Source organism: Ursus maritimus, unplaced genomic scaffold (assembly GCF_017311325.1).
Source record: "Ursus maritimus isolate PB19 unplaced genomic scaffold, ASM1731132v1 scaffold_13, whole genome shotgun sequence".
In the NCBI taxonomy this organism is placed as follows: Eukaryota; Metazoa; Chordata; class Mammalia; order Carnivora; family Ursidae; genus Ursus; species Ursus maritimus.
In genome coordinates, this window is record NW_024423675.1 from 13,995,889 (window position 1) to 14,023,019 (window position 27,131).

General features: G+C 33.7%; 1 protein-coding gene across 2 annotated transcripts in view; it reads left to right on the top strand.

Moving 5' to 3' along the window:
- The window catches only part of GRIK2 (glutamate ionotropic receptor kainate type subunit 2), a 635,255-nt gene that overhangs the window by 457,209 nt on the left and 150,915 nt on the right, over window positions 1–27,131 (top strand). For both annotated transcript variants that reach the window (XM_008704998.1, XM_008704999.2), the window contains exon 11: window positions 19,885–20,108. In XM_008704998.1, coding sequence (XP_008703220.1) covers window positions 19,885–20,108 — 224 coding nt within the window. The remainder of the gene's footprint in view (window positions 1–19,884; window positions 20,109–27,131) is intronic.

Sequence of the window (27,131 nt, forward strand, 5' to 3'; positions counted from 1 at the left end):
CAAAGAGAGCTCATCAATGCACAGTGAGAATTAATGTGCACCACTCATTACCCTGCTGAGACCCTTTGTTAAACAGGCCATTTCTATGCTGTTTGTAGGGTTGTGCAGTTGTAATCCCTGGATAACTGCCAGGAATAGCCATAGTAACAAAACAACCAGTGTCCTTCTGTTTTCCATTCAATCTGTCATTGTGTAAAGAATTTTTTGAATTATGATGAATCTTGCTGCCAGTCAGTGTTTGTAGGTCATTCCAAAACCCTAAGTGAAGAATGTTACTTCTGTGCTCTCATTGATGGATTCATTCCCATACATCTCTCTACATAAATTATTTATGTTATGGTTTGTCATAACAGGTGAGATTGAATATTCTAATTAAAATGGAATACATAATATGCATATAAATAATACCAGTGTTCTGATATGCTCTCTTATTGCCTCTCTATAAATCATGGTGCACTTAAAAAATAAAGAAACTTGGCTTTCACAATTTTTTAAAGTAATTGGTACAATATTACAAGTACACACCCACATACATGTTTATGCATATTTATATATGCCCATGATGTGTGTGTATATATATACACATTGTATTCACATACAGTAAATATAGATGTCTATGACTGCATACAAACAGTATACATATGTGTATACTAAAAACAGTTTTAAAAGAATAAAACTGAGTAAAAAACAGATATTGCTTGAACGAACTAAGATTCAGTGTGTTGTCAAGGACAATGCTTCTTGTTTAAATGTCAATATGAACTTGGGCAATTTAGTGAAGACTTGATCACAGATTTATTTGCTATTCTCACTGAAATTTATTTTCAATTCATTATTTCTTAATATATTTTTATTCAATGTTGAAAGATAACCAGTCCGCTGGTATATTTTGATATTAAAAAAGCTTCGTAATTATAACCACTAGGATAACTTTGGAATTCAGTCAAATTTCCAAATGCCCTCCATTTCTTATCAGAAGTGTGATCTTGGGCAACCTGTAAGTTTCCTGAGTCTCGTTTTTCATAACTATAAAAAGCATTGACAAAAGCATGCAGTTCATGCTAAAGATTGACATAAAACATATGACGTTCTTAGAATAATACCAAGTATATTATAAGCATTCGATAAGTGTTGGTTGTCATTAGAATTTTTTTTCCTGATAGAAATAGCAGCAAAATATCTGAAATGAATGATACCCCAAACTCAGACATCTCACTTCCTCTTCCACTCACCCTACTTGTCATTGAAATTATCAATAGAATAAACAAATAAGGAAAATCTGCATTTACTTTGGAATCTAGGGTTGGGGTCATCTAAATGACATTCTTTTTTCTTCTTAGCCTACTTGTATATGAGACCGAAGAGAAGAAAAACTAGAAGGTTGAACCTGAACCCACTCTCACAAAATAGCCATATGTTTGAGAATTTAGTGGAAAGCCATGGGATTGCAATTTGTATCTTCAGTAGTGTATTTTTAAACATGAAAATGAGTTTTTAGTTAATCTAAACAAATTGTATCTTACAACTTACTATTACCAGACATTGTAAAAATGTTAAGTCTATCCAGTGTATGCAATTCTCTCTGTATCTTTACTTCCAGAAAATGCTGAATTCTGTTGACTTTGCTATGACCGAAGTTACCACTCTTTCCCTTTCTTACAAGCCATTCATTATACCTTTTGGATCCCTACTCCCTCCATCACCAATAATCTCCTTTCATTGCTAATCTCTCCTTTGATTATTTTTAATCCTGGTTGGCCTCTCTACTGCTGAAATTGCTCTCTCTGTAGCCCTGTCAATGGTGGCTACTCTATCTCTTTCACTTCCACTTACTTCAAGAGACTGGGTCATATCCTCTTGGCTGCCTGGATTATGCAGCATGAACTAGGTTCAAATATTTTAGTAATTTATACCTACAGAGATTGTTTCTTACTCCCACTACATATAGATCAAAGACCAGCTGAGGGCTCTACTCCATGTTTTCTCACTCAAGAAACCAAGCTGATAGAGATGCCCCACACAAACATTGCTGATTAGCACACTGGGGAAAGAGAGGGAACATGGTGACCTGGACACTCACTTTTAAAAGTTTCTTCCCATAAAAGAAAGCACACCGTGTCTGCTTATATTCCGTTGTCCAAAATAAATCATTTGGCTGTGCTCAACTTCAAAGGGGAGAGAGGGTGCAATCTATCATGTACTCAGAAAAAGACAGACTGGAATATAGTTGAATAGCCCTACTACCATACTCCCCATTGCTGTTCCTAGTTCATGAATTCTCTAAGCTCCAGGGGGGGAAAAAATGCTTCTTCAAGGTTCATGTCTGTGGATATTCTTAGTCTGTTTATGCTGTTCTCTACTCACTTCTTAATCACAGTTACTCTTCCAATGTTAACTTCAGCCACAGGATCATAGCCTTTCACTTTAAGATGGTTGACTTCGTGATCCTAGATAAATTCAGTGTCCTTACAGAAAACTTATCCATCACTGTGGGCTCTAAGCTTCTGGAGGTATTCATTATGTGGCCTCTTAGCCACATAATGCTTACAGATGCTTGTAATTACATCATAATCATTATCATGGCCCAAAGTACACTAACTCTTAGATCAATAACTCAGAAATTCAGCTCTTTTCCTTTTTGCTTATAAATTCATTTGATTCCACTACATTTGTTTTTGACCCTATCAGACCCAGGAGTTGATTATCTGTATGTTTCCATATATTAATTATCTTTTCTCCTCACATTTCTCTATATCCAGCTTAGTTTCTATGATTTATTCTTACAACCATTCTTTTCTGATACCAAATTTATTTTTTCTCTATTGTTAAGCATTTACCTCCTCAAGACTTGTTCCTGTATTAATGTCATCATCTTCTTCACTGTGCCTGATTTGGAAGAGTAAACTCAGATGGAGAAAATCAACCAATTGTGAAGAATGGACCCACAGTAAACTGATAGTCAGGATTCGCAAAAGAGTTGTCAGCCCTGCCGCAACTGCTAGAAACTCTGTTCACCATACTCTTCTATTCTGCAACACTTGTTTTCAAATGTTTCTTTCTCCTTCTTAAGTTTAACAGTCCCTCTTTAACCTGGAGCAGAAAACCTGGTCTCCTGCTCCTAAGAGAAGTACAAATGACTAGATGAGAATGTTTTACCTCGACGTCAATCATCCAACTGTCAAGCACGGCTTCATTAACACCCCTTCTCTCTTCTTAATTTCATGGAGAAATTGGCTCTTCTCCTGCCTGAAGATATTCTCTTCATCTTTCTTTTCCATTCCAGCTTGCCTATTCAGGAATTTTTATACCCATGTCTCTTTCTTTCTCTAGACATCTTGGCCTTTCTTTTCTGATTTATTTGCATTTGTATTTTTAAAAGATTATGATTTCTCCATTAAAAAAAAATCCATTTCCACCCCCACCCAGTGTTTCATTTTACCCTCCGAATTAAAAATCTTTACCACTTGGCTGCACTACCTGCTCCATTGCCTCACATCCTAACCCATGATAATCTTTGGGGTAACATGTCAACAAAAAACCATTCTTAGTAATATCTGCAAGTTGTTAAAACAATGGATATTTGTTAGGCTTTATCTTATTGACCTCTAAGATGCTATTTTCTCAGCTTACTACTCTGTTCTTGAACCACTCTTTTGTACTAGCTTCCATGACACCCTCTTTTTTTTTAAGATTTATTTATTTATTTTAGACAGAGACGGGGAGAGACAGAGAGGAGGAGAGGGACAGAAACTTCAAGCAGACTCCTTGCTGAGCATGGAGCAGGGCTCAATCTCACAACCCATGGGATCAGAACCTGAGGGAACCAAGAATCCAAAGCTTAACAGACTGAGCCACCCAGTTCCCCCATAACATTCTCTTCATTTTCCAATTGCCTCTCTTAGGTAACTGCTTCCCAGTTCTATTTGCTATCTTTACCTCTTCTAACTTTTAAGCCCTACTAGAAAGAATGTATATTATAGTAAATGTAGAAAAAAATAGCGCTTTATTTCTTGTCAGGATGGTGTAGTAACATCAAGCTTCGACAGACTCCTCTTTGATTAATACCCGTAACAAAATCCATGCAAAATAAGTAGAGTAAACCTAACTAAAGCTATGGGACTCAGGGCTTCTGATCCCAAAGCTGGGCATGTTGGTCTAGAATTATCCATGGATTAAAAGTGCTACATGTGAAATCCAAGTCTGAAGGCAGGCTTACCGCTTGACACCAGGGCCTTGAATGTGGCTTCTTTCCTTGGGAAAGCAGCACGAAAATACTGGTACCTGAGGCTTTGGCTTATTTGACAGCTGTGGGCCTAGGTAAATATAAGGGCACAGATTCAGCCAGGTAACTGGGAACTCTCTCCAACTGCCTAACTGTTAAGGAATTAGATTCAAAATACCACCAATATCATCAGAAGATGTGAACCTCAAATCACCCGTATAAAACATAGCTATGGATTGGAAGACTGGGGAGGGGGCACTGAGTGAAAGGAATAACAGAATTCCTAGAAAGGTACCTGTAAGGATATATGAGACTGGGGGGGTGGGGGGAGAGAAGTAGAGAAAAATAACAAAAAACAAGCTTGTATTGAAAAATAACAAAAAACAAGCTTGTATTGAAAAATATCATTGAACATGAATTTTATCCTAATGAAGTACATTTTGTAGAATTATCTGACAAAGACGTTATTTTTTGTTTATTTATTTTTTTAAAGATTTTATTTTTTTAAGTAATGTCTACACCCAACATGGCCCAAACCCACAACCCTTGGAAGAAGAGGGCATGCACCACTGACTGAGCCAGCCAACTGCCCCATATCTGACAAAGATTTTAAAGTAAAATCTAAAGATAAAATATCTTTTAAAATTCTGTAAAATATTGGCAAAAAAAGAAAATTATGTAGTAAAAATAATGAAATATTAAAGTATGAAAAATGATGAAATAATGAACATTTTTTAAGTATCATAAAAGGTATTAAAAGGAAACCTCAGTAGATAAGGTATACTAACGAGGAAGTTAAATGGAAAAAATATACTGATTAATCAGCACACAGCACAAAAAGACAAGAAAATAAACTTCTAAAAGAAGAGCTAAGAGGTATGGAGGATTGGGTGGTAAACTCCACTATGTCTCTAGTAGGAGTTCCAGAAGGAAATAGAAGGAAGTAATATTTAAAAAGATGATAGCTGAGGATTTGCTGGAATTTGCTCAGAGAGCATCCTCCCAATCGTAAACAGTTAAATGTAGAAAAATCCTAGTACTTTTTGGGACCCTATGGCTCTAAGGACCCCTCTGTGATGATTTTGCCTTTTGTTATCCTGTACCTAAAGTTTTCCTTCAGATTCTGTACTAATCACTTTTTAGACACAGCTACCATGTAAACCCCTTTTTAAAAGCAACTGTTAGCTTGCTGCTACCCTTAATTGAAACTATATGACTGATCCACAGAAATCTTGTCATTCTATGGCCTGATGAGCCTATTTTGAGGTAGGTCAACTTTTTTTTTTAACTAACAATGTGGGAACGACCTCAAAAGTCTCTCTTATCAAATTGAAATAGTATATTCAAGAACTCAGCCAGCCAGGCAGCTGTGACATCTTGGCTTTACATGAAAAAAGGTAGCTACCCCTTAGGTGGCAATTTTATCCCCCATCCTACAGCTTGAAATACAGACTAAACAAGAACCTTGATTCATAGAGGTTCTTCTAAATGCCTGGGCTTGGTTCCCTGACAAGTTGAAACATGATGGTGTTCACTGGGCTGCTGTGGCTATCCAGCATCAGTGCTAGCTATACAGAACCCAAACTGGACACGATCCTTCTTAATGGTGGCCAGAGCTCAGGGCCATTAGCTATAACTCTAGCTATGATTCGAGTTGTTGTCAAAAGCTTGGGTTTTAGTCTGCCCTTTGGAAAGCTGAAGACTGGCAGATCAAGTATACCCCTCTTGTGGGCCACCAACGTTGGAAATAAGTTGTGGCTCTTGATTGGAAAGTTTGGATTTCTAATGAATTCAGAATCCAAGCTTATTAACTGCTATATTGGTCTTTCTCATTCATAGTGTAACTCTCTAATATCCCATAAATCTTCTCCTATCCACTCCATTGATCTCTTCCTCATACAATTCATTGTGTTCTTATAGCTCCTCCGAATATTTCTTGCTTCAGGGACTCTTATATAAGCTCTGAGAGGGATCATGCCTAACTGTCTTTCCATCCCCACTCTGTCTAGTCTACCAATAAATACTAATTGATAGAACCTGTCATATTATTTCACAGCTGAGAAAATATAAGCTGATTTTACTTTACTATGGGTTGTATTTATGCAAACTTTTTAAACTGGTGAAGGAATAGTAATTACCTTCTAAAACCATGGGTATTTGCTGCTTTATAATTTACTCTTTGTACCACTTTTTTTTTTTTTTTACATCTACAGAAAGATAATCTAGTCGATTATTGCTCCCTCTTAATCCTACATGGAAAACTACATGGATGAATGAAAAAGATAGGAATCATTAGCCTTGAAATATGGTAGCATTTTCTCCATGATGTTATTTAATATTTGATATCAGAGGTTCCATTTGAATCATTCAGATTAAAATACTTATGAAAGGGGAGCTTAAGGGCACCTGGGTGGCTCAGTCGGTTAAGCATCTTCCTTCAGCTCAGGTCATGATCTTGAGATCCTGGGATCCAGCTTGGGTCAGGCTCCCTGCTAAGTGGAGAGTCTGCTTCTCCCTCTCCCTCGCCCTGCCCCTCCCTCCCCCTGCCTGTCCTCGTGCACACACTCTTTCTCTCTGTCAAATAAATAAATAAAATCTTTTAAAGAAAGGGAGGGGGGCTTATTTTTCCTGATCCTCAAAATGCAAAATACATCGTCTGCTTTTCAGAAATTAAATTAAAGCAAGGCAGTACTTTTATTTCCTCATTTCATGTTTTAATAATTTATTTTCAGAAAAGAGTTGTATTTGTGCTGAAGTTTAAGTTTAGGTTAAATAACTCTTTGCATGTGTATCTCAATCTTTGTATTCTTAAACATAATGACCACAAAAATTCTATGGATTTACTTTATCGCTTATAATTGTGTTTTATTTGATTAGCAATGTATTTCATATGTTATATATTTCCTTATACAAAAATTACAAAATTAAGAAATAATGGAAAACCATAATTCTACAACTTTTGACCAACAATACTAACATTTTGCTCGATTTCTTTCCACTATTGATTTTATACTTTTAAAATGTTATAGAACTTTTCAAATATGAGCAAATAGAAAAGTGAAGTGAGGGGCAATGTACCTGTCACCAACCCTCGAGGATTAGAAAACTCTACAATAATCTCATTTCATCTCAACTCTAACCAGTTTTCTTGCCACCTGCATTATTTTATAGCAATTCCTTGACTTCATATCATGTCATATTTTTTCATATGTTCATGTATAAATAGTACTTATCACTAAAAAAGGGACTAATTTTTTTTTTTTTAAATGGCCACACTGTCATTATCCCACGGGGGAAAAAATATGATTCCTAATGACATCAAATATTTTACCAACAGTATTTATTTCCACTTTTCTGATTCTGATTGTTATAAAGTATTTACTCATTCATTATAATTTACTTGTTTAAATTGGGATCTAAAAATTCTCTTTAATTTGTGATCAGAGTTGATATATCCCAAGACCCATTTTAATCTGTAGATTCCCCCTCTTATTATGTTTTTATTTAGTTGAATTCATGTTTAATACCATATATTTCTACATTCACTAACATTATCAGTGTCCATTCTCTTTTATTGGAGACATCATAAAATTCTATTTAACAGTGGATAGTAATTCTTTATTGTTATACCCTGATTTATTAACCATTCCCTTTTGAGGCATGTAGGCTACTTACAGTTCCAGATTATAGGTGATCTTGGGGGAATACCTTTGTATATTAGCCTGTTCCTGAATTTAGAATTATTTCTTAAACATTCTAGGTATGACATTCCAGTGTTAAGTATTAGAGATATATTTAAGGCTCTTGCAGGCTGGAATTGGTGGTCCACTGCCATTCAGTAGAAAAATTTCCTTGCTTATGATCTCTGTCTTAAATCCTTTTATTTAATCCTTCAATGAAATCCTGCCATTTGACACTTAATTTTATTGTATATGCTCTTTAAAAATTAAAAAAAATCATTCTCTCTGGTTTTAGAAGAAAGAAAGAAGAGAAAGGGAAAAAAAAGGAAAGAAGGAAGGAAGGGCAGTTTGTATAAAATAATAGATGGAATACTCTAACTTTTCTCTTAGAAACCTTTTTATTATTCTTTACATCCAGTTTCCTACCATCAAACACTATTGCAACTGCAAGCACCTAGTATTGAAAGACTTTTGTTTGCTATTTTGCAGTTGTTTTGCTTAACCTTTATATTCAGATTTACCTGTGAGTTACCCAAGCATTCTTAAATACGTGGTGATGATATATTGTTAAAATCTCATGAGCAAATATGGGAATGACCTCAATTTTTGTTAACAAAATGGGGAAGTGGTCTAGGTTCAGTTATTATACCTGAATTATTTGGAAAATTAAATATTCTAGAAGGAAATTGCTGTTCCCCAATGATATTTACAGAAAGGCATGAAGTCGTTCTTATTAATCAACGGGAGATTTTTGTGCAGGCAGGAGATCACGTAGGTGTTGTAGGAAAAGGTCATGTCACAGGTTCAGAAATATTGTGCACAGTGTAATCTTTTTATTCTTCTATTATTATTATTTAATGCAGAGTTACAATATCATGGATCAGTATCTTGATTAAACTTTTAATCGGTAGTTAAATAGGTATTTTAACAAATTCTAAGCCACAAGTAGTTTTCTTGCTGTTGAATTTGAACCCAATAATTTGTAGGGATCACGCTTATAGAATAAAGATAAGAGAATAAATCAAAATGGTATTTTAATTTTAGTGGAAAAAATATACTGCGAATGACATGAGGGGTGCAGTGACACAAATTTTCTCTTCTAAATCGGATACCTCTTGTTTATGGTTGGAATGTCTTTTCATGTGATGTTTCTATAATCAATGGGATTTTCTGGAGAGGATCAACAGGACGATTAATGTGGGAGGGGTCGGGAGGGTTAGAGACATGTTCCCTGCTCCTCGGGCCTGGCCAGCTTGTTTCCAACCCAGAGCCTTTGTAACTCACAATCTCCTCCACCAGGAGAAATCTGCTTAGACCCTCCCAGGGCTTTATCTGTGACTTGACTGAAATCTGGACTCAAATGTCAGGACCTGGGAGAGGTTCCTCTGTCCATTTTATAAAAAACAGCGCCCTCCTTTCTCCCTAGTCATACTCCAATCCTCTTACCGGCTTTATCTTCACTCATTAACATTCTTTACTCCCTGAAATTACATCCTCTAATTTTTTCATGCTTAGTGTCTGTCTTCTTTCTTCACTTTGTCTGGCTCTGCCAATACTATGAACATCAGAACAGCAACTCTTATAGGACTGTCACTCAAGAATAAATATTTGTTGAATAAATTAGTGAATTGTTTAATAACAAATTATTTAATAAATTAGTGAATAAATGACTTAAGATAGATGGCAGGATTTTAAGTTCCTGCATACCTCAAAAATTTTAACAGACATTGAATAAATCAGTACAGTTAAACCTTTACAAAACTTAAGTAGTACAGATTCAGGGAATTTTATTAGTCATGTGAACCAAAGAAGACATGTTGCAAAATATTTTTTTGTTTGAGAATTAATTGTAAAGATATCCACATGCAACATCAATAAGGACTAGCTATTATATCAATGTAAATATTTTTATTACATAAAGTTCTTTCTTACCATGTATGTTAACAGTTTACCCATTTAACAAATACTAATATGTTCTAAGTATGAGCATATGATACAGACTTTGAATGTAGGGATTTAAGTAAATTTATATTTTGATTTGACCCATTCAAAGATAGGTTTGCTTAGTAATTCAGCATACGATGTAAATCTATTTATAAACCAAGGTACGTTCTATGGAGTAAAAAGTTAAAAATCCATATTCTGTCAGAAGGTATACTGAAGATCTTGATATGATTTATTCTGTACAGTATTTAAATGAGTGTAACAAAGGACTTTAGGTAAGAATAATGAGATTATATAGAAAAAGTCCCTTTTTAACTGGAAAAGGGAATAAAAAAGTTTGAGCTAGGAGTGCCTTCCGGTTTACTTATGTGGCTTACAAGTCTTACCATTTGACTCTTCTTGTTACTCTCACATTGATTCTCTAAATATCTAAATAATTTTAAAATTAAAAGTTTAATTACATTTTGAGTCATAGTTTTAAAAAAATCTAGTAATAAAGACTAGATAATCAGAAGCTATAAGATGGGTTACAATACTGTCATTTTTCCCTCTTGAATCCTTTGTACTTTTTAAAATACTAAAAACAAGTGTTTGTGTATAGGTCCCATGTCAACTCTGGGTTTTTGCAAAATTAATGTAAATTCTAATAATGAATATCATTTTATGTTAATCCATTAGAGCAACAAGTGGGCAATCCAGTAAAATTATATCACAACTATACATAGCTCAACTTATTAATACACATTTCAGCTGAAATATTTATCCAATTGCTTGTTTCCATTGTTAATCTTTCCTATGCCATGGCGAGCATCTGAGAAATGAGACTGTCCTAAATACCATTGTATCCTATATTTTGCCCCAGGCCTGTTGCATAGGGAATCTTGATAATATTTGTCAAAAAATATTTATTATTGTGACAAACATTCTAAATAAATTGATTCCAAAATTATTTCTAAAATTATTTAAAATTAATTAATATACAGTTTTAAAATAAACTGATCATAATAAAACATTTTATATCATTATTTACAGCTGTTATAATTTACCTATTATTTTAAAACAGATCCTGAGAATTCAATGTGCTTAATCTCCTATCCACTGAAGAACAGTTTACAGAGCAGAATTACAATTCACAATTCTATTAGGAAGTTTCCCCATAGTTCATAGTCATCTGTCTTAGTGCTAGTAGTCGTTTCTTGGTCCACTGGTTGTGATCCCATAGCATGTACACTGGGAAATGAAGAAAAGGGTTAGCAGAAAATATAATACTTTCAATCAGTAACAAGAAATTGTGTAAATGTTTTATAGGTTTAAGAAATAACATGAGATTGAAAATACTATTTTGAATTGCTTCTGTTTTCTATTTTGAAACTTTTAATATAAATTTGTTTCAAAGAAGCCATTCATTCTCTCTTTTCAAGAGATTATTTGCTTGATAGATGTATAATAACATTTAGTTTGAGTATTATTGTAGATTTTTCCTTGTTTTGTTTTTATGTATGTTTAATATGTAACTATAAGGATTATAGAATATAATAGAATATTTTTCACATTTGGGCGATTGTCTTAGAATAAAGTGTTTTCACTTATGTTATACTTTTAAAAGATATTAGTTATTTTAAAATCAGGAAATCTATGTATCCAAAATGCAGAACAAAAAATGTCAGAGACACCATCATTCAGTGCTTTGCTCATGAATAACAGATATACTAAGTTCCACTTTGCTTTGTGTGTGTGTGTGTGTGTGTGTGTGTGTGTGTTTAAGATTTTTATTTATTTATTTGACAGAGAGAGGAAAGAGAGCACAAGTGGGGGGGGGGCAAGCAGAGGGAGAGGGAGAAGCAGGCTTCCAGCGGAGCAGGGAGCCCCCTGTGGGACTTAATCCCAGGACTCAGAGATCATGACCTGAGCCAAGGGCAGCCACTTAACCAACTGAGCCACCCAGGTGCCCCCAAATTCCACTTTGAATTATTGATATGAATGATTTCAGATTACTTTTAATTGAAATTTAGTTTTCTTGAAATTATCAGTGTGGAAAACACTCCTCAATTTCTGCGTACCCGATTTTTTTCAAGGGAGCTAAACTAATTAAACTACTACATTAAAAAACAAGTGAGTCCCTTGGAAATATTGAAGTGAGAAAGGAAGATACCGTAACAGTTGTAGTGCAGAAATGTCAATATTTACAAGCCATCCAGTTGAGGGTTAACAACAAAATCAGAACTGAACGTGAAGAACACAACACAAAATGAAAACAATTAAATCCTCTTCAACCCACAATCCCTCCTGCAAAAAAAACATCAAACTCTAGAAATATTTTGGAGCCACGGCTCTTCTAAAGAATTACCAGTTGGGAAGTTTATTTTTCATTCAGGCATTAATGGCAAGCTTGGTAGATGTAGTCAGTATCGTTTGAAATTATCAGCAGGCTTACTTAAGCATTAATAAAGTAACAGCTGTGGCTTGTGTTTAATGCTGCCGTCTGTGTTTAATTCTTTCTTAATTGTCCCTGTTCAGGCCTTTCATATGTAGAAGAAATCTCTGTATTTTATAACTAAATTGCCCATACACTGTGGATAGTACTTGGTGTGGTGAAAAGCAACTGAAGGCATCTTTCTAAAATATAAGGTTATGTTTTTGTAAAACTGCAAATAGATATTAGTTTGCATACTGTATATAACATATATAATTTATAGAAGTTTGAAATTAGGTTTTCACATATATGAAACATGTAACTTTAATTGCATCACTTTTTTTCTTAAACACAATGTAGTGAGTACTAACGTAATGGTATGAGGTAACTTCATTGTAATAACTGAAGGCCAGTTTATCACAGAAATATGAAATATGAAATACTTTATCAGTTTTTAATTATTATTTTAGTTATATAAAAATAGAAATCATGCACATGGAAAATTTCACTGTTGTGGAAAGATAAACCTCAGGAATATTTTCTCCTGTAAAGAAGTTTAGGGAAGTACTGGGGAAGAATTAGCAATAATGACAGTTTTACGCATTCACTAAATCATTTAAAAATATTTAATGACTCAGACACTATAGTAGAAACTGGAGATGCAGAAGTGGACAACATGGAGAAACTCCTTACTCAAAAGAGACGTGTTCTATCGGAAGGAGGCCAACAAGAAATGATATAATTTCAGGTCATGTTAAGTTTTATGAAGAAACTGAAAACATGGAAAGGAGATAAAGAGTGATAGATTTGAGCGGTCGGCAAAGATCCCTTTGAGTGACTGATATGAGAACAGACACATCAGAACATTCAAGTGAGTGAATAATCCATCATGTAGATGTATGAGGGACAACCTTTCCAGGCAAAAGGAAAACCAAGTATAAAGTCTTTGGGACAGAAATGTGTACACATTTAAATACTAGCCACGCAACCAGAGTTGTTGGAACAAGGGTGATCACACGAAGACCAGAAGAATGATAGGAACTGATGTTGATTAAATAATTAGGGTCCATTTCTCATAGTGCTTTGTAGGCCAAGATTAGGCTTCATTCTATGTGTGCTAGACGTCATTGGAGAATTCTGAGCCAGAAGTGATAATCTGGTATGTGTTTTAAAAAGAACTTGTCTCTATAGATGAAGAACAAACTCTAGTTGGGCAAGAATGAAAGCAGGGGACCAATGAGGAGGCCACTGCAAGAGTGCAGGCAGTGTGACTAGGTAGATAGTGGTGGAGGTGGTATGCTGTATTTACAGAAAGTAAACTATGTTTCCCTAAAAGTGCACATAGAGGTGAAAGCATGTGTTCACCTTATGTATTGTGAAGAGTTTAGGTGAATGTAGTGTCACTTATAAGTTACATTAAAATTAATATAATTTTTTTAATATTTGCCTTTTTTTAAAAGGTTTTATTTATTTATTTGACAGAGAGAGAGGCAGCAAGAGAGGGAACACAAGCAGGGGGAGTGGGGGAGGGAGAAGCAGGCTTCCCACTGAGCAGGGAGCCCGATGTGGGGCTCGATCCCAGGACCCTGGGATCATGACCCGTACTGAAGGCAGACACCCAATGACTGAGCCACCCAGGTGCCCCAAAATTAATATCATAATTAACTAGCCTAAATGTCTTAGCTAAATCAGTTAAAATATTTACAACTTATTCAAATGCACTTACCACTATATTTTACCCATTTTCCTAAGCACTTCACAACATTATGAAAATGAAAAGTGTTTAGAACTGGTTTTCCATTGTTAAATTACAAGAACTTTCAGAAGCATGCATAAGATGTTTCACTGCCCAGAGCTTGTATTATAAAATAATATCATTACGTTCTTTGAATGTTAGGACTTAGTAAAGAAGGTTTTCTTAACATGATCAAATTTAGAGTCATGAAGGTTTTCTCAACATGATCAGAGATTCATGAAGATATGCTTTGTTATCTAAATTTTGTATTAGGTAATTGGAAATTAGACCAATAAATGTTACCATTATAGTATAGTACTCCGTAGCCATAGTACTCCATACGAATAATTATTCTGTTCTCCCCTAGATGGGTTAGTTCACCAGAAATTACATTAATGTACAAGTAAATCTTATTTCTAGAGTGAGATCAGAAAAAGTTTAATTTTGAAATTCTCTGATTTTCTTTGAAAATTTTAGTAAGGTAAATTGTATTTTAGTAAGTTAAAACTGTATTTATCAAACATTTATCATGGAGTTCCTTGGTGTCAGATTTTGTCCAATGTCCTGGGGATGTTAGATTGATTATTATGATTGTAAAACAATTTGGAAGAGTTTCCCATAGAATGATAGAATATTTAATTAAAACATATTAAGATAGCTGCTGGCAAGTCATCTTTATGAAGTTTCCAGGGAGGGATACTTTACGATTTTCTCAGTTCAGAACTCTATGCTTTATGAAGGGCATGCCTGCAGGTTCCCAAGTGCGTACACTCTCCTAGGAACAGGGACAACATAATTACAATATGTATGTTCAGGTCTCTCATATTAGTTGACACAACACAACATAAAGTATAGTTACAATTAAATTACATGGTGAAGTTTACAAGTGCGATAAAAATTCACTCAGGAGAAATTAATGTGTATGGACTATTCGAAAAGGGCTGCATAAGACGAAAAGAACCTCTATGTGTCCTATAGAATGTGCATGCTGGAGAAAAGGAAAGACCATTTTTTTTTATTTCAATGTTTTTTTAATTATATTATGTTAGTCACCATACAGTACATCCCCGGTTTCCGATGTAAAGTTCAATGAATCATTAGTTGCGTATAACACCCAGTGCACCATGCAATACGTGCCCTCCTTACTACCCCTCACCAGTCTATCCCATTCCCCCACTCCCCTCCCCTCTGAGGCCCTCAGTTTGTTTCTCATAGTCCATAGTCTCTCATGTTTCATTCCCCCTTCTGATTACCCCCCTTTCTTTATCCTTTTCTTCCCCTACCAATCATCCTAGTTCTTATGTTCCAAAGATGAGAGAAATCATATGATAATTGTCTTTCTCTGCTTGACTTACTTCACTTAGCATTATCTCCTCCAGTGCCTTCCATGTTGCAGCAAATGTTGAGAATTCGTTCTTTCTGATAGCTGAGTAATATTCCATTGTATATATGGATCACAACTTCTTAATCCAGTCATCTGTTGAAGGGCATCTCGGTTCCTTCCACACTTTGGCTATTATGGACAATGCTGCTATGAACATTGGGGTGCATATGGCCCTTCTCTTCACTACGTCTGTATCTTTGGGGTAAATACCCAGTAGTGCAATGGCTGGGTCATAGGGTAGCTCAATTTTTAGCTTTTGAAGGGACCTCCACACTGTTTTCCAGAGTGGCTGTACCAACTTGCATTCCCACCAACAATGTAGGAGGGATCCCCTTTCTCCACATCCTCTCCAACAATTGTTGTTTCTTGCCTTGTCTATTTTTGCCATTCTAACTGGTGTAAGGTGGTATCTTAGTGTGGTTTTGATTTGAATTTCCCTGATGGCTAATGATTTTGAACATTTTTTCATGTGTCTGTTAGCCATATTTGTATGTCTTCATTGGAAAAATGTCTATTCATATCTTCTGCCCATTTTTTTTTTTATTTTTTTATTTTTTTTATTAATAATGATTTTTTATTATATTATGTTAGTCACCATACAGTACATCCCCGGTTTTCGATGTAATCTGCCCATTTTTTGATTTGTTTATTTGTTTCTTGTGTATTGAGTTTGAGAAGTTCTTTGTAGACCTTGGATACCAGTCTTTTATCTGTAGTGTCATTTGCAAATATATTCTCCTATTCCTTGGGCTGCCTCTTAGTTTTTTTGACTGTTTCCTTAGCTGTGCAGAAGCTTTTTATCTTGATAAAGTCCCACAAGTTCAATTTAAAGACCATTTTGATCAGGGAAATATAGAAACATTATAGCAGAAGAAATAGTTATGATGAATGTGATTGCACAGAAAAATAGTGAGAAATGAGTATGGTCAAGTCATCTTTGGAGCCATCCATTCCTTAAACTCTCACAATTCTGGTTTTTTCATCTGTAAATAGAAAATCACACTACAAATTTGGCAGAGCTGTTGTGAGGATTAATGGAAGGGATATGAACAAAGAATATGGTCTTGGCCCATAATGGACATGTTTAATTTAAGCCGCTTCTATGAGTTTTTTTCCCCTGCTATTGCTACCCTCTCAATTCAGACCTTTGTCATCTCAGACTTTCTTCAAAACTCAAGTGTAATCATTTGGTAAAGCCTCCACTGACCCAATCCGGTAGAAGTGAGCTCTTTCTTTCCTTTGTGCTATTCATATGACACATAACAGTTTACTTATTTATTTTTCTTTGGCCGAAATACATTTTTTAAACAATTTTGACCATTGGCTTTTCCTAATGCAAGATTACTTTATTTTTTATTTTATTCTTTAAAATAAAACACCAGTGGGGATAAGGAGTGTACTTGTGATGAGCACCAGGTGTTGTATGGAAGTGTTGAATCACAATATTGTACACCTGAAACTAATATTACACTTGATGTTGACTAATTGGAATTTAAATAAAAACTTAAAGTCTTAAAATAAAATGAGATGCCAATTACTAAATCTATGTTAATGAAATCATAACCGTCACCTACAGAGAGAAAAGATTCTTGGATTATGCAATTTACCATCAGGCTCTTTTCTCCAATGCCTTGTCTTTAATAAAATGGCAGTTGATGGGAAAACATCAAATCTGTCATTATAAACATCTTTAATACAGCATCTTGATTATATTTCAAAATTATTATATTATTAATAGACTTGTAATGAAGTTCGATTTTTTTCATAGACAGTGCTATTATGTATAAATAATGTTCTTTACCGCTGTGAGATAATCTGGAGGTCTGATCATTTAAATGAATTTTAAAAATATATTTGGTATGTAACTAGAGACTGCTTATTTTTGACAATTGATGTTTGATAAGTTTTGTGTGCTTTACTATTAATAGTAATAACTAAGTTCTAATTAATTTAATCAACATAACATTAAGTACTACTAACAGGATATGGTTAAAACAACCTGTTATTTAAAAAAATAGATATTTTTAGAACAGTTTTAGGTTTATAGAAAAATGTGCAGAAAGTAGAGTTTCTATACCTTCTCCCATTCTACCCACCCACCACCGTTTCCCTTATTATTAACAGCTTCCATCAGTGTACTAAATTTGTTACAGTTGAACCATTATTGAGACATGAGCTAAAGTCCGTAGTTTACATCAGAGTTGACTCTTTGTGTTGTACAGTTTTATGGTTTTTGATAAATGCACAGTGTCATGTACCCACCATTATGATTTCTTACAGAATAGTTTCACTGTTGCAAACATGTTCTCATTCCACCTATTTGTCACTCTGCTCCCTGACTCCTTGGGGCACCTACAGGGGAAAAAGTAATCATTCAAGAAACAAAGATTCTAGTAAAAAATGGACAACATGAAATGGTGGAGGCTGAATATACAGCACAGTGTATCTATGTGTCATTTCGCTTTGTAACCTCCCTTGGACCAGGCACATGAAAAGCAAAATTTTACTACATGTAAGGTATATAAGTGAATATACTTTAAACTGGTAAAATATTTTTAAATTCATGATAGATACCAACAAAACTTAGGAAACAATTCAAATAACATACGTTAAAACAAAACTACTGCATTATTCCAAAAAAGTCTAAAATAAACAAATAAATAAATTCTTTAAAATTTGATATACGACTAGTGAGTCATATTAACATATGCCTATTGAACAACTTTTTTGGAATAATGCAGTAGTGCTGTATATTCAGCCTCCACCATTTCATGTTGTCCATTTTTTACTAGAATCTTTGTTTCTTGAATGATTACTTTTTCCCCTAACAAACCATCTATACTTCCTTCCCTTCTGTCTCAGATGAAGTGCTCTCTCTTCCTTGTGGAGAGCATTCCATCTGCCTAAACTCTTCACCTGACCTTATAAATTCTCAGTGACTGTAATCTATTAATCACTGTCCTTGTTTCCATACATTCCCCTTTCCATCTCTACGAACTCCTTAATAAATGAGTGAATGAATGTCTCCATGATTCCATTTCTGGCTTCTGAGGTGCGTATCATGGTCAGTTCTGGGTAGAGATTCCCAAAAGCGTGGGGTTTGTGTCCTGGTTCCAATGCTCAATTAGCTCTCTGACCGTGAACAAGTGTTTGACTTCTCATGGATTCAGTTTCCTTACCCGAAAATGAGAATAATAATAGGACTATGTAAGGATTAAATGTGACAATTCATGTAAAGTTCTTACTGCAGTGCCTGTTGCATAGCAGATGCTTAAAGGACATGAGCAATTATTACTGCTAAGTTGATATTTTCTTTGATTTATGAACATGAAATATGATGATGTCCTCTCCAGGGCCCTTAAGACCTGTTTTTTTCCCTTCCTAGTTTTTAGAGAAATGTTTTTCTCTCTGCATTGCTACTCAAAGATACTCTCTTCAAACATCTGACTGTTCCCTCTTCCCCACACGCACCCAACACACAGATACACACAAACTCGTACCCAGAATAGTGTTGTCAACAAAGTTAGCTTCTTAGAGAAGTTTCTTTTCTAAGTTCTCCAACAATCCTTGAGGTAAGGAAACTGTGAAGGCCCAATTTCATTATTTTGTATATCTTTCTGTAGCTCACTACAGGGAGCACTTTTTTATCTCTGATAGCCCAGTGTGTTTATGAAAATAAAAGGAATGTGGAAATATAGCTTCCTATCATATATGGGAACAGGGGCCTTTATTATTTTAAAACATTATAATTATTTCTTTCAATATATTGGAGCTGAAGTTCATCCTGACAGATGGTTATAACATGATGAGTGAAGAGCATTAGTGATTTAACATATTTAAGCTACCGTGGAAAATTAGCAACTTTGTGAAAATGGAAAAACTCATTTCCTGATGCGATTTAGGCAAGGCTGCAAGGATTTTCATTAAATAATATAAAAACAAATTAGAGGGATAGAAACAAAACTCAGGGGCAGTAAACACAATCACATTACAAGATGATTTTCAAAATGTTAACTATTTAAAGACTAAAATCTTTTAACTGTACTTATAACCAGGAAAACATGTGTCTTGATTATCAGCTAAATAATTTGAAGTAGATAGTATTATTATTACTATTTAGAATCTGACCAAGGTATTTAGGAAGTCATAACTGATACTAAGTGTTTTTTTAAGTTTAGATTACAAATAATTATGAGAAGATCCCATAGCATAATAATTCAGGTACTGAATGTACAATAGTTTCTTCAGTTTTTTCATTCTGTACAGTTTTTTTCTTTCTCTATTCGGTACAATAAATGCTGGTTTGCTAATCTAGAAGGACATAGAAATGAGTAGCAGAAAAAGGAGATGCTTCAATTCAGAGTCAAGAATGCTTTAAATGTTAATGTGATAGTTACTCTGACAATTCTCAAGTGTAAAGTATTTGTTTTGTTTGATTTGGATACTGACTTCGTTTCTGAGACTTAGAACCAATTTTCCCCCCCTTTCTTCTGTTTCTCTCTACAGAAAGCTGACCTTGCAGTTGCCCCACTGGCTATTACCTACGTTCGGGAGAAGGTCATCGACTTTTCCAAGCCCTTTATGACACTTGGAATAAGTATTTTGTACCGCAAGCCCAATGGTACAAACCCAGGCGTCTTCTCCTTCCTGAATCCTCTCTCCCCTGATATCTGGATGTATATTCTGCTGGCTTACTTGGGTGTCAGTTGTGTGCTCTTTGTCATAGCCAGGTAACATGCTCACTTTTGTGATTTTTTTGGCAATTGTTACCTCCTTTTTCTAACTAATAATTGTCAAAAGTCACAATAATTTTACTTTTCTTTTTCTTTATTTCCCTTGGGGTGCTGAAGATTAATGAATGTTGAAGAGTCACATAAGTTATTAAAATATACTATGCTGTCTTTTTGGGCAGAAAGCATGCTGGTTGTGTCAGTAAGCTATAAGTTTGGTAGAGTTCACCCTTTTAAATCAGCATTTAAAGCAGCCAAAATCATTAGGACATAAAAATTATGTCCTCATTTTGAAGGTTTCTCTTGAGCCAGAGAGCAAAATAACATATTTTACTAATTTGAACTAATAAATCAGTCATATGAGAAAACCAAAGTGGTAATATTTAAAGGAGGCTTTTTTTAATGAACCAGGGCTCTTTAAAAATAAGCATTTTAACTATAAAAAGACTATCATTATTTTCCACATGAAATTTCTCATTTTTTTCACAAAATAATGTATAACTACAAATATTTTTTGCTCTATCATCAAAATTAAGTATTAAGTAAGAGGGTTATTTTTTCCAATTATATTATATAGGTTCTTCTGATAAATTTTTCACTAAGGATATTTATCCTTTCTTGAACTTATTCTTTTCTCAATGAAGTCCTGTATTTGTTCCTAGCAGTAAAAAAACGCTTAGTTCATTCAATTAAAAAAGGAATGAAATCACTTCTAGAAGTAGCATATTTTTGATATATGTACATTTTTTATAGTTACACACAGATATTTTTTGATATTTACGTATAAATGCCATGCAATTTATAATTTTTCTACCTAATTGGTTTAAATTAACACATGAGTCCTTCAGACAACTATCATTTGCATTTGGCTGAAAATTTGTATTGGGACCATGTGTACATATAGCATTAGGAGCTGTGTGGTAGATCATGTTAAAGTGTTTATTTGGAGTTTAGAGTTCTCCCCCCAAAATGAGCATTTGGAGTAGGAAGTTCATAAACTTTTCGCTCCAGCTTTATCCATATCTTGTGAAGACAAAACAGCCTTTTCTTTTTGAGCACCTTTGCGTCACTTACATATTTTTGATAGTGACCAATACAAACCATCCTGTTTTATATGTCTTCAGAAAATGAGTTCAAGGATTACAGTTTAAATAATTCAATGGCTGGAGAACCCTACAGCCTGCCCACGAGGCAGACAGAAAAATAAATACTCCGAAGTAAGAAAAAGACTTTCTTGCCGTCTGCAGGTACACCTGCTCCTTCTTAATCAAATTGACGAAGTTCCCAGGAAGGATAAAATCAAAACCTAGAAGTAAATGTCCTGAGACCATTCTGCGGCAATGGTGCAGGCATCAATCAAGCTGAAGTAAGTCTCCTGTAGAGACTATTGGGTTACCTCAAATTCGTATTAGGAATTTCAGATGTCACTAATTTTCTGAGCCCAAATCTTCTGAGATGACATTCAAAAGCAAATACTGAAACATCTGAATTCTTTTCCAGCTTAAAGATATATTTGCAAATAGAGGCATGTGGTTTGGCTATGCACTCACCTAATTTTCAAAATATTTCTTTAACTCTCAGTTTGATAAACAGTCAAATAAAATAATAATATAGCATCTGTATAATTATTGTAACCCATACTAATTTTACACAAAATAAATACATCCGCATCATTCTTTTTGAGAACACAGCATTAGCTGGTGTGCCATGTTTTAGTGTCTTTAAATTCTGGAATATTACTGTTATATTTTATTATTAGTTATTAAATGAATGAATTTGAAAGTGATTCTGTTTCAGCATCTTATTCAATGATGTGAAAACAGTCTCATACAAATTCAAAAATTCAGTATAATATCTTCATTTATGGACAAATGAACATATATTCTACTAAATAATAAACAATGTTAGATATCCTATATTAAGTAATAAATAATATTAGATATCTTGCTAAATAATACATAATATGAAAATAAATTATTTGTAGATTGTCTCTGAAATATTTTGTTCAATTCTCAATATTAAAATAATCTTATATAAATATTGCTAAATTTAAAAACAACACACTAAAAACTCAGATTAAAAGAAAATATCTTGAATAGAGTCCATTTAACTTTTAAACTGAACCTCCAAAGCCAAATATATTTATAAAATTAAAATCTACTTTACTTCAATAAAAAAAAATCACTCTGATATGGCAGTGAACTCTTATTACCATGAAAGAAGTTCATGACGTGCAAATGTAGACAGTGTCCAAGTTTCAATTGCAGAACTTAATGACCTTCCTAATTTAAATATTATGATATTGTTATCAATTCAAAATAAATGTAGTATTTTGATGTTTAACTTATGAATGAGGACTATGTCTTATGTTTTAATAGAGACGCTGATGAACTTAATAACATTATTATCGATGTCAAAATAAATATGGCATTTTCTTTATCTCTAGGTCCATTTTTTCTCTTTATCTCCATAATGATGACAGAAAAAAGAAAGACAAATTACATTAAAAAAATTCTCAGATATGTATTTCATTCTCACTGAAAATCATGAAGTTCTAAAATAATACCATGCCAACAACAAAATTTTATAATAAATTAAGTACTGATCCTAATTGTTGGAATTTGGGTTTTCTAAAATTAAATTTAAAAGCAGATTGTTACTGTGATGGCTTTTAAAAATTTCCCTTCACCCTTACTGTATAAGAAAAAGATTATCTAACAAATACTTAACAAATGTTCTAAGTTTTTTTTTAAACCAGTATTAAGAACAAGATATATGGTATTTGTCTTGGTATGGTTTTATAATCTATGGTCTTTTGCAAACAGTTGCATTATTGTTTATAGCATAATGACATAATCAGCATGCTTATCCAAATTAGTGGAGACCTCTCATTTGACAGTAAAGATGAGCCGAGGTTTGGCATTCTGGACATGGAATGGCCTTATCCCGGATATCCTAACCATGGCTCTTGGCTGACAGAGAAGTAGGAAGAAATCTTGTACATGACAAACTTGCATTGAATCATATTCGTCCCTAAACTTTTTCCTTCTCTCTTTCTATTATATTTTCCTTTGACCTAGCTATATTAGGACAGAGATAGTAGTTAGTCATATAAAGAGTCTGGTTAGGAAATCCACCCTTTATACTCAGAAGGAGAGGTATTTTTTCACCTTGCTTCAAATATTTTCTTTATTAAACAACAGATAAACTAATGCAGTAGATACTATTTATAAAATGAGTCGATTTAAATGCCCATAATGTTAGAGTATTTTATTTTATTTTTTTGCTTTTAACAAGACCAGAACTATTTTGAAATTTAGCGTGTAAATCTTGGTCTAGAGTTCTTAGTAGTTTGGTATAGAGGTGAATAACTGAGGACTAAACTTAAAAGAACAGCAAAATGCTATACACATTTCCCTCCAACAGGATTGATGGAATCTTAGTAATAATTCACTAAGCTTATAATAATATTGCATATTTTATTCTGAGATTGACATTTTAAAATTAAATACAAATAAACTGGAGGAGAAAAGTAATACTACATCAGTTTTTTTTTTTTAGTAAGAATATTATTACACAGAAATTTCTTAGGTTACTTAAATGAACAAGTGAATATGATCAAATATAGGAAAAAGAGGAAAAGAAGACAAGTGATATTGACTAACCTGGCTTTCTTAGCAAAGATAACAAATCAAAGAATATTCAATGTGTTAAGTACATAACACTAGTTTTTTTAAGTTAAAAAGAATGTAGGAGTTTCTTTTATGTTGTGGGGTTAAGTTACTTTGCATGACTTTTTAGAATATTAGAATATCATCTATTGTATTATTGGATTAGAGAGCAGGAGATGGTCTCCCTAGAATCTGCTTGAGGGTTTATTAATACAGTGACCACCAGGACTGTCTTGACATACATTCTGACACTAACATGGTCTGCAGTCACAAGATGACAAGGCTATTGCCTTACTGAAAGTTCTTCTACTTATAAAAATATTCTGTATTTCTCTTGGTACTCCGAGGTAAAAATGTTCTAAACATAGTGTTTTTGATGGTTTAACTAAGTGTAGAAAACCATGTCCAAAGTGCTTGCATCAACAGCTTTAATCTAGGCTCCTGACTAGTGTGCAATAGCTCTTATATTCTTGTCACAGTGATGGGTGACATTTAATGTACAGTGAAGGGCAACAATGAATTATTATGCACTTGGAAATGGATAACGGTTTTGGTGGGATGTTCGATGTTAAACAAATATGCTGTCAAAAAGACTGTTGTCACATTGAAGTGAAATGCCAACTTTGTTGCTTGCCTTTGCCACCAACTTGCCCATCTCCTACTAGAAAACCATTTCAGTTTTACCTTTCCATAACATAATTTTAGATATATTTTATTTTTATTTTTTAGTCATTTTTTTACTAAGTAAATTACAGGAAACCCTATCTGTTATTCCTCTTTCCATTTAGCAATTTTCCTAGAGTTTAATGAAAATTTAGTTTGAAATAGTGCTGTTTTGCTAGTGTGCCTTTCACACATATGAAAGTGATTATTAAAATTGATTATATTACCAAATACCTCAATTATGGACCTAAAAGTCACCACTGATTAAAACTAAATGCACTTTCAAACTACATTTCCATAGGAAATGAGGTTACTTCTACATTAATAGTTTTTTCCCCACAAGTGTTACTTGGTAATTCTATTATAAAATAATTTACCTCTTTATTTGTAAGGGTTCCAATGATGTTCATGGTTGCAAAATAGACATGGAGTCACTAACCCAGGAAAAAAAAAATCCATTTGTATAATTAGTAGAACCAAACTAATTGAAAGTAAGTTGAATTGGTGACGTCTTTTCAGCTTATGGTGAATATTGTATCTAGATAATTGAGGCAGGATTTTGACTGAAATTATCTGTATAGGATGAAGAACAGAATCTCAGTCATGCTAAGAAAAAATAAACGAATTTTCCACCTCTCAATTTTATAATTATGCTAGACATTTACAACAATAAAAGATTTGAAAATAATTAAGAAAAAAACAATTTTAAATTAAAGGGCTTTTATTGGTAGTCTTCTGTAATCAAAAGTTTGTTGGCATTTTCTTTTAAAGATGATTGTGCTTCAATATCTTTTAGAAGTTTTGATCTCTTTTCCAAAATTGTTTTTCACATAATTTTTTTTATTGTTAGGGCAAAAGTAAATACAAACTAGAAAGCAGAAGTTTGATAGCCCATTTTTATTTTTCATACCCTGTGGATAAATTATTTCCCTCTTTGTCTTTCCTTGCTTCCATCGCCAAATTGAATTCAAAGACTTCTAGAGGCGAAAAAAGCTGCCTCTCTGTCTAGTCATTGCAAGTGTGTCCACTCAATAAATATATTGGCCAATGAGCTTCTGAGAACTATAATTTGTTTCAATTTAGGAGTTCCACAATGTCTAGCTTAGTAAATCACAGATACTAATTTTAATAAATTACAGTATATAGAGTCACATTCAGAAACTCGAGAATGCTAAAATCTTGAAGATGAATGTTTATTAACGTATTATATTTGCTACCAAAAAAATGATACCTCTGTTTTTAATGAATCCTTTACGGAATATGTAATTCTGTTTTTTACACACACACACACACACACACACACACACACCCCCGCACGCACACACGTCCTGATGAGAAGCGGTAGTCTTGTAAGAAATTACTGTTTTTCTTTGAAAGATTTGGAAAAGCAGTGTAGTGTCATCTTTGACAGTTGCCACTACATCTCATACATTTCTTATCAGCTAATTCAGAATGAAAAGCTAATAAGACAAGAACGATACTGTGAATGGCTGTTTCTCTTACTCTACTTTTTTTTCTTTCCTTTTTTTAGGGTTTTCTTTTTAACCATAAGAAAGAAATTCTTTGAGATGACTCTTAAGAACCAACAAGATAAAGAGAACCAAGCGTTTTTTATCAAGTGATATTATTCTTCCCCATTTTGCAGTCTCTAGATAGCTACTTCTATAGCTGCAGAGTGCTGTGATGTCTTTGTAAGAAGCCATCTTGCCAGCTTGTTTTTTATGTGTTAATTCTCAAAACAAAATTGTGCTTCTGCTTTTCCACAGTCCCCAGAAAAATAGTTCCCTCAGACTTTGGGGGGCTCTCAGTCACTTAAGAAAGGTCTTTACAATCTGAAATTAGGGTATCTATATGTACACACACACACACACACACACACAAACATATGTATATGTTATCTACGTATATGTATATATATATATACACACACATATATAAACAGAAACACATATTTAACATTGTGTGTGTGTATGTCTTTGTACAATGATTGAGGGTATTCTGCTCAACAAAAGGCAGGTGTCTTGAAAAATGTAGAGAAATAGGTAAATTTTTTAATAAAAAATTTTTTTAATAGTAAAAATTTAATAGTAAGCTTGACACCTAAATTAGTAACATTTTTACCTGGATAAAGCTGTTCTTTTGCTCTAGATTCTTTGGTGTAAGAGCTCTGTCAGATGGATGTTTTCCTGTATAGTTTTGTACTGGGCTGGTGGGTTATGTGGAAGAAGTCATTGAGAGAGAAAAGGAAGGAAACTAATACAAATTGCATGTCAACAGTGGCCAGGCTTTATCTGAGAACCATGGAGAGATTCATTTATTAGCTTCTTTTTTCAGTAACTGTGTGTTTTTACATTTTGATGTGAAGAATGAATAGGTGTACATAACCACACCCCCTTACCCCTAGCAAATGAGGTTAGAAATATTTTCCCTTTGTTTAATGCTAGCATTCTACTTTTTAAATTCTAATTTACTATAGGGAGGAAGTTGTTCTATGGAAAACAGATTTAGAAGAAAACAAAAAAAGAATTTGTATTACTTGTTCTGTTGACTATCATGTTAAATTCACCTTTCACGTTTCCTTCTAAGATTTTAGGAAAAACAAGAGCTTGGCTACCTTTTTAATTAATATTTTTAAAAGAATCCCATATAAAATATTGTACTGCATGTTAGCAGTATGTTGTTTTATAAT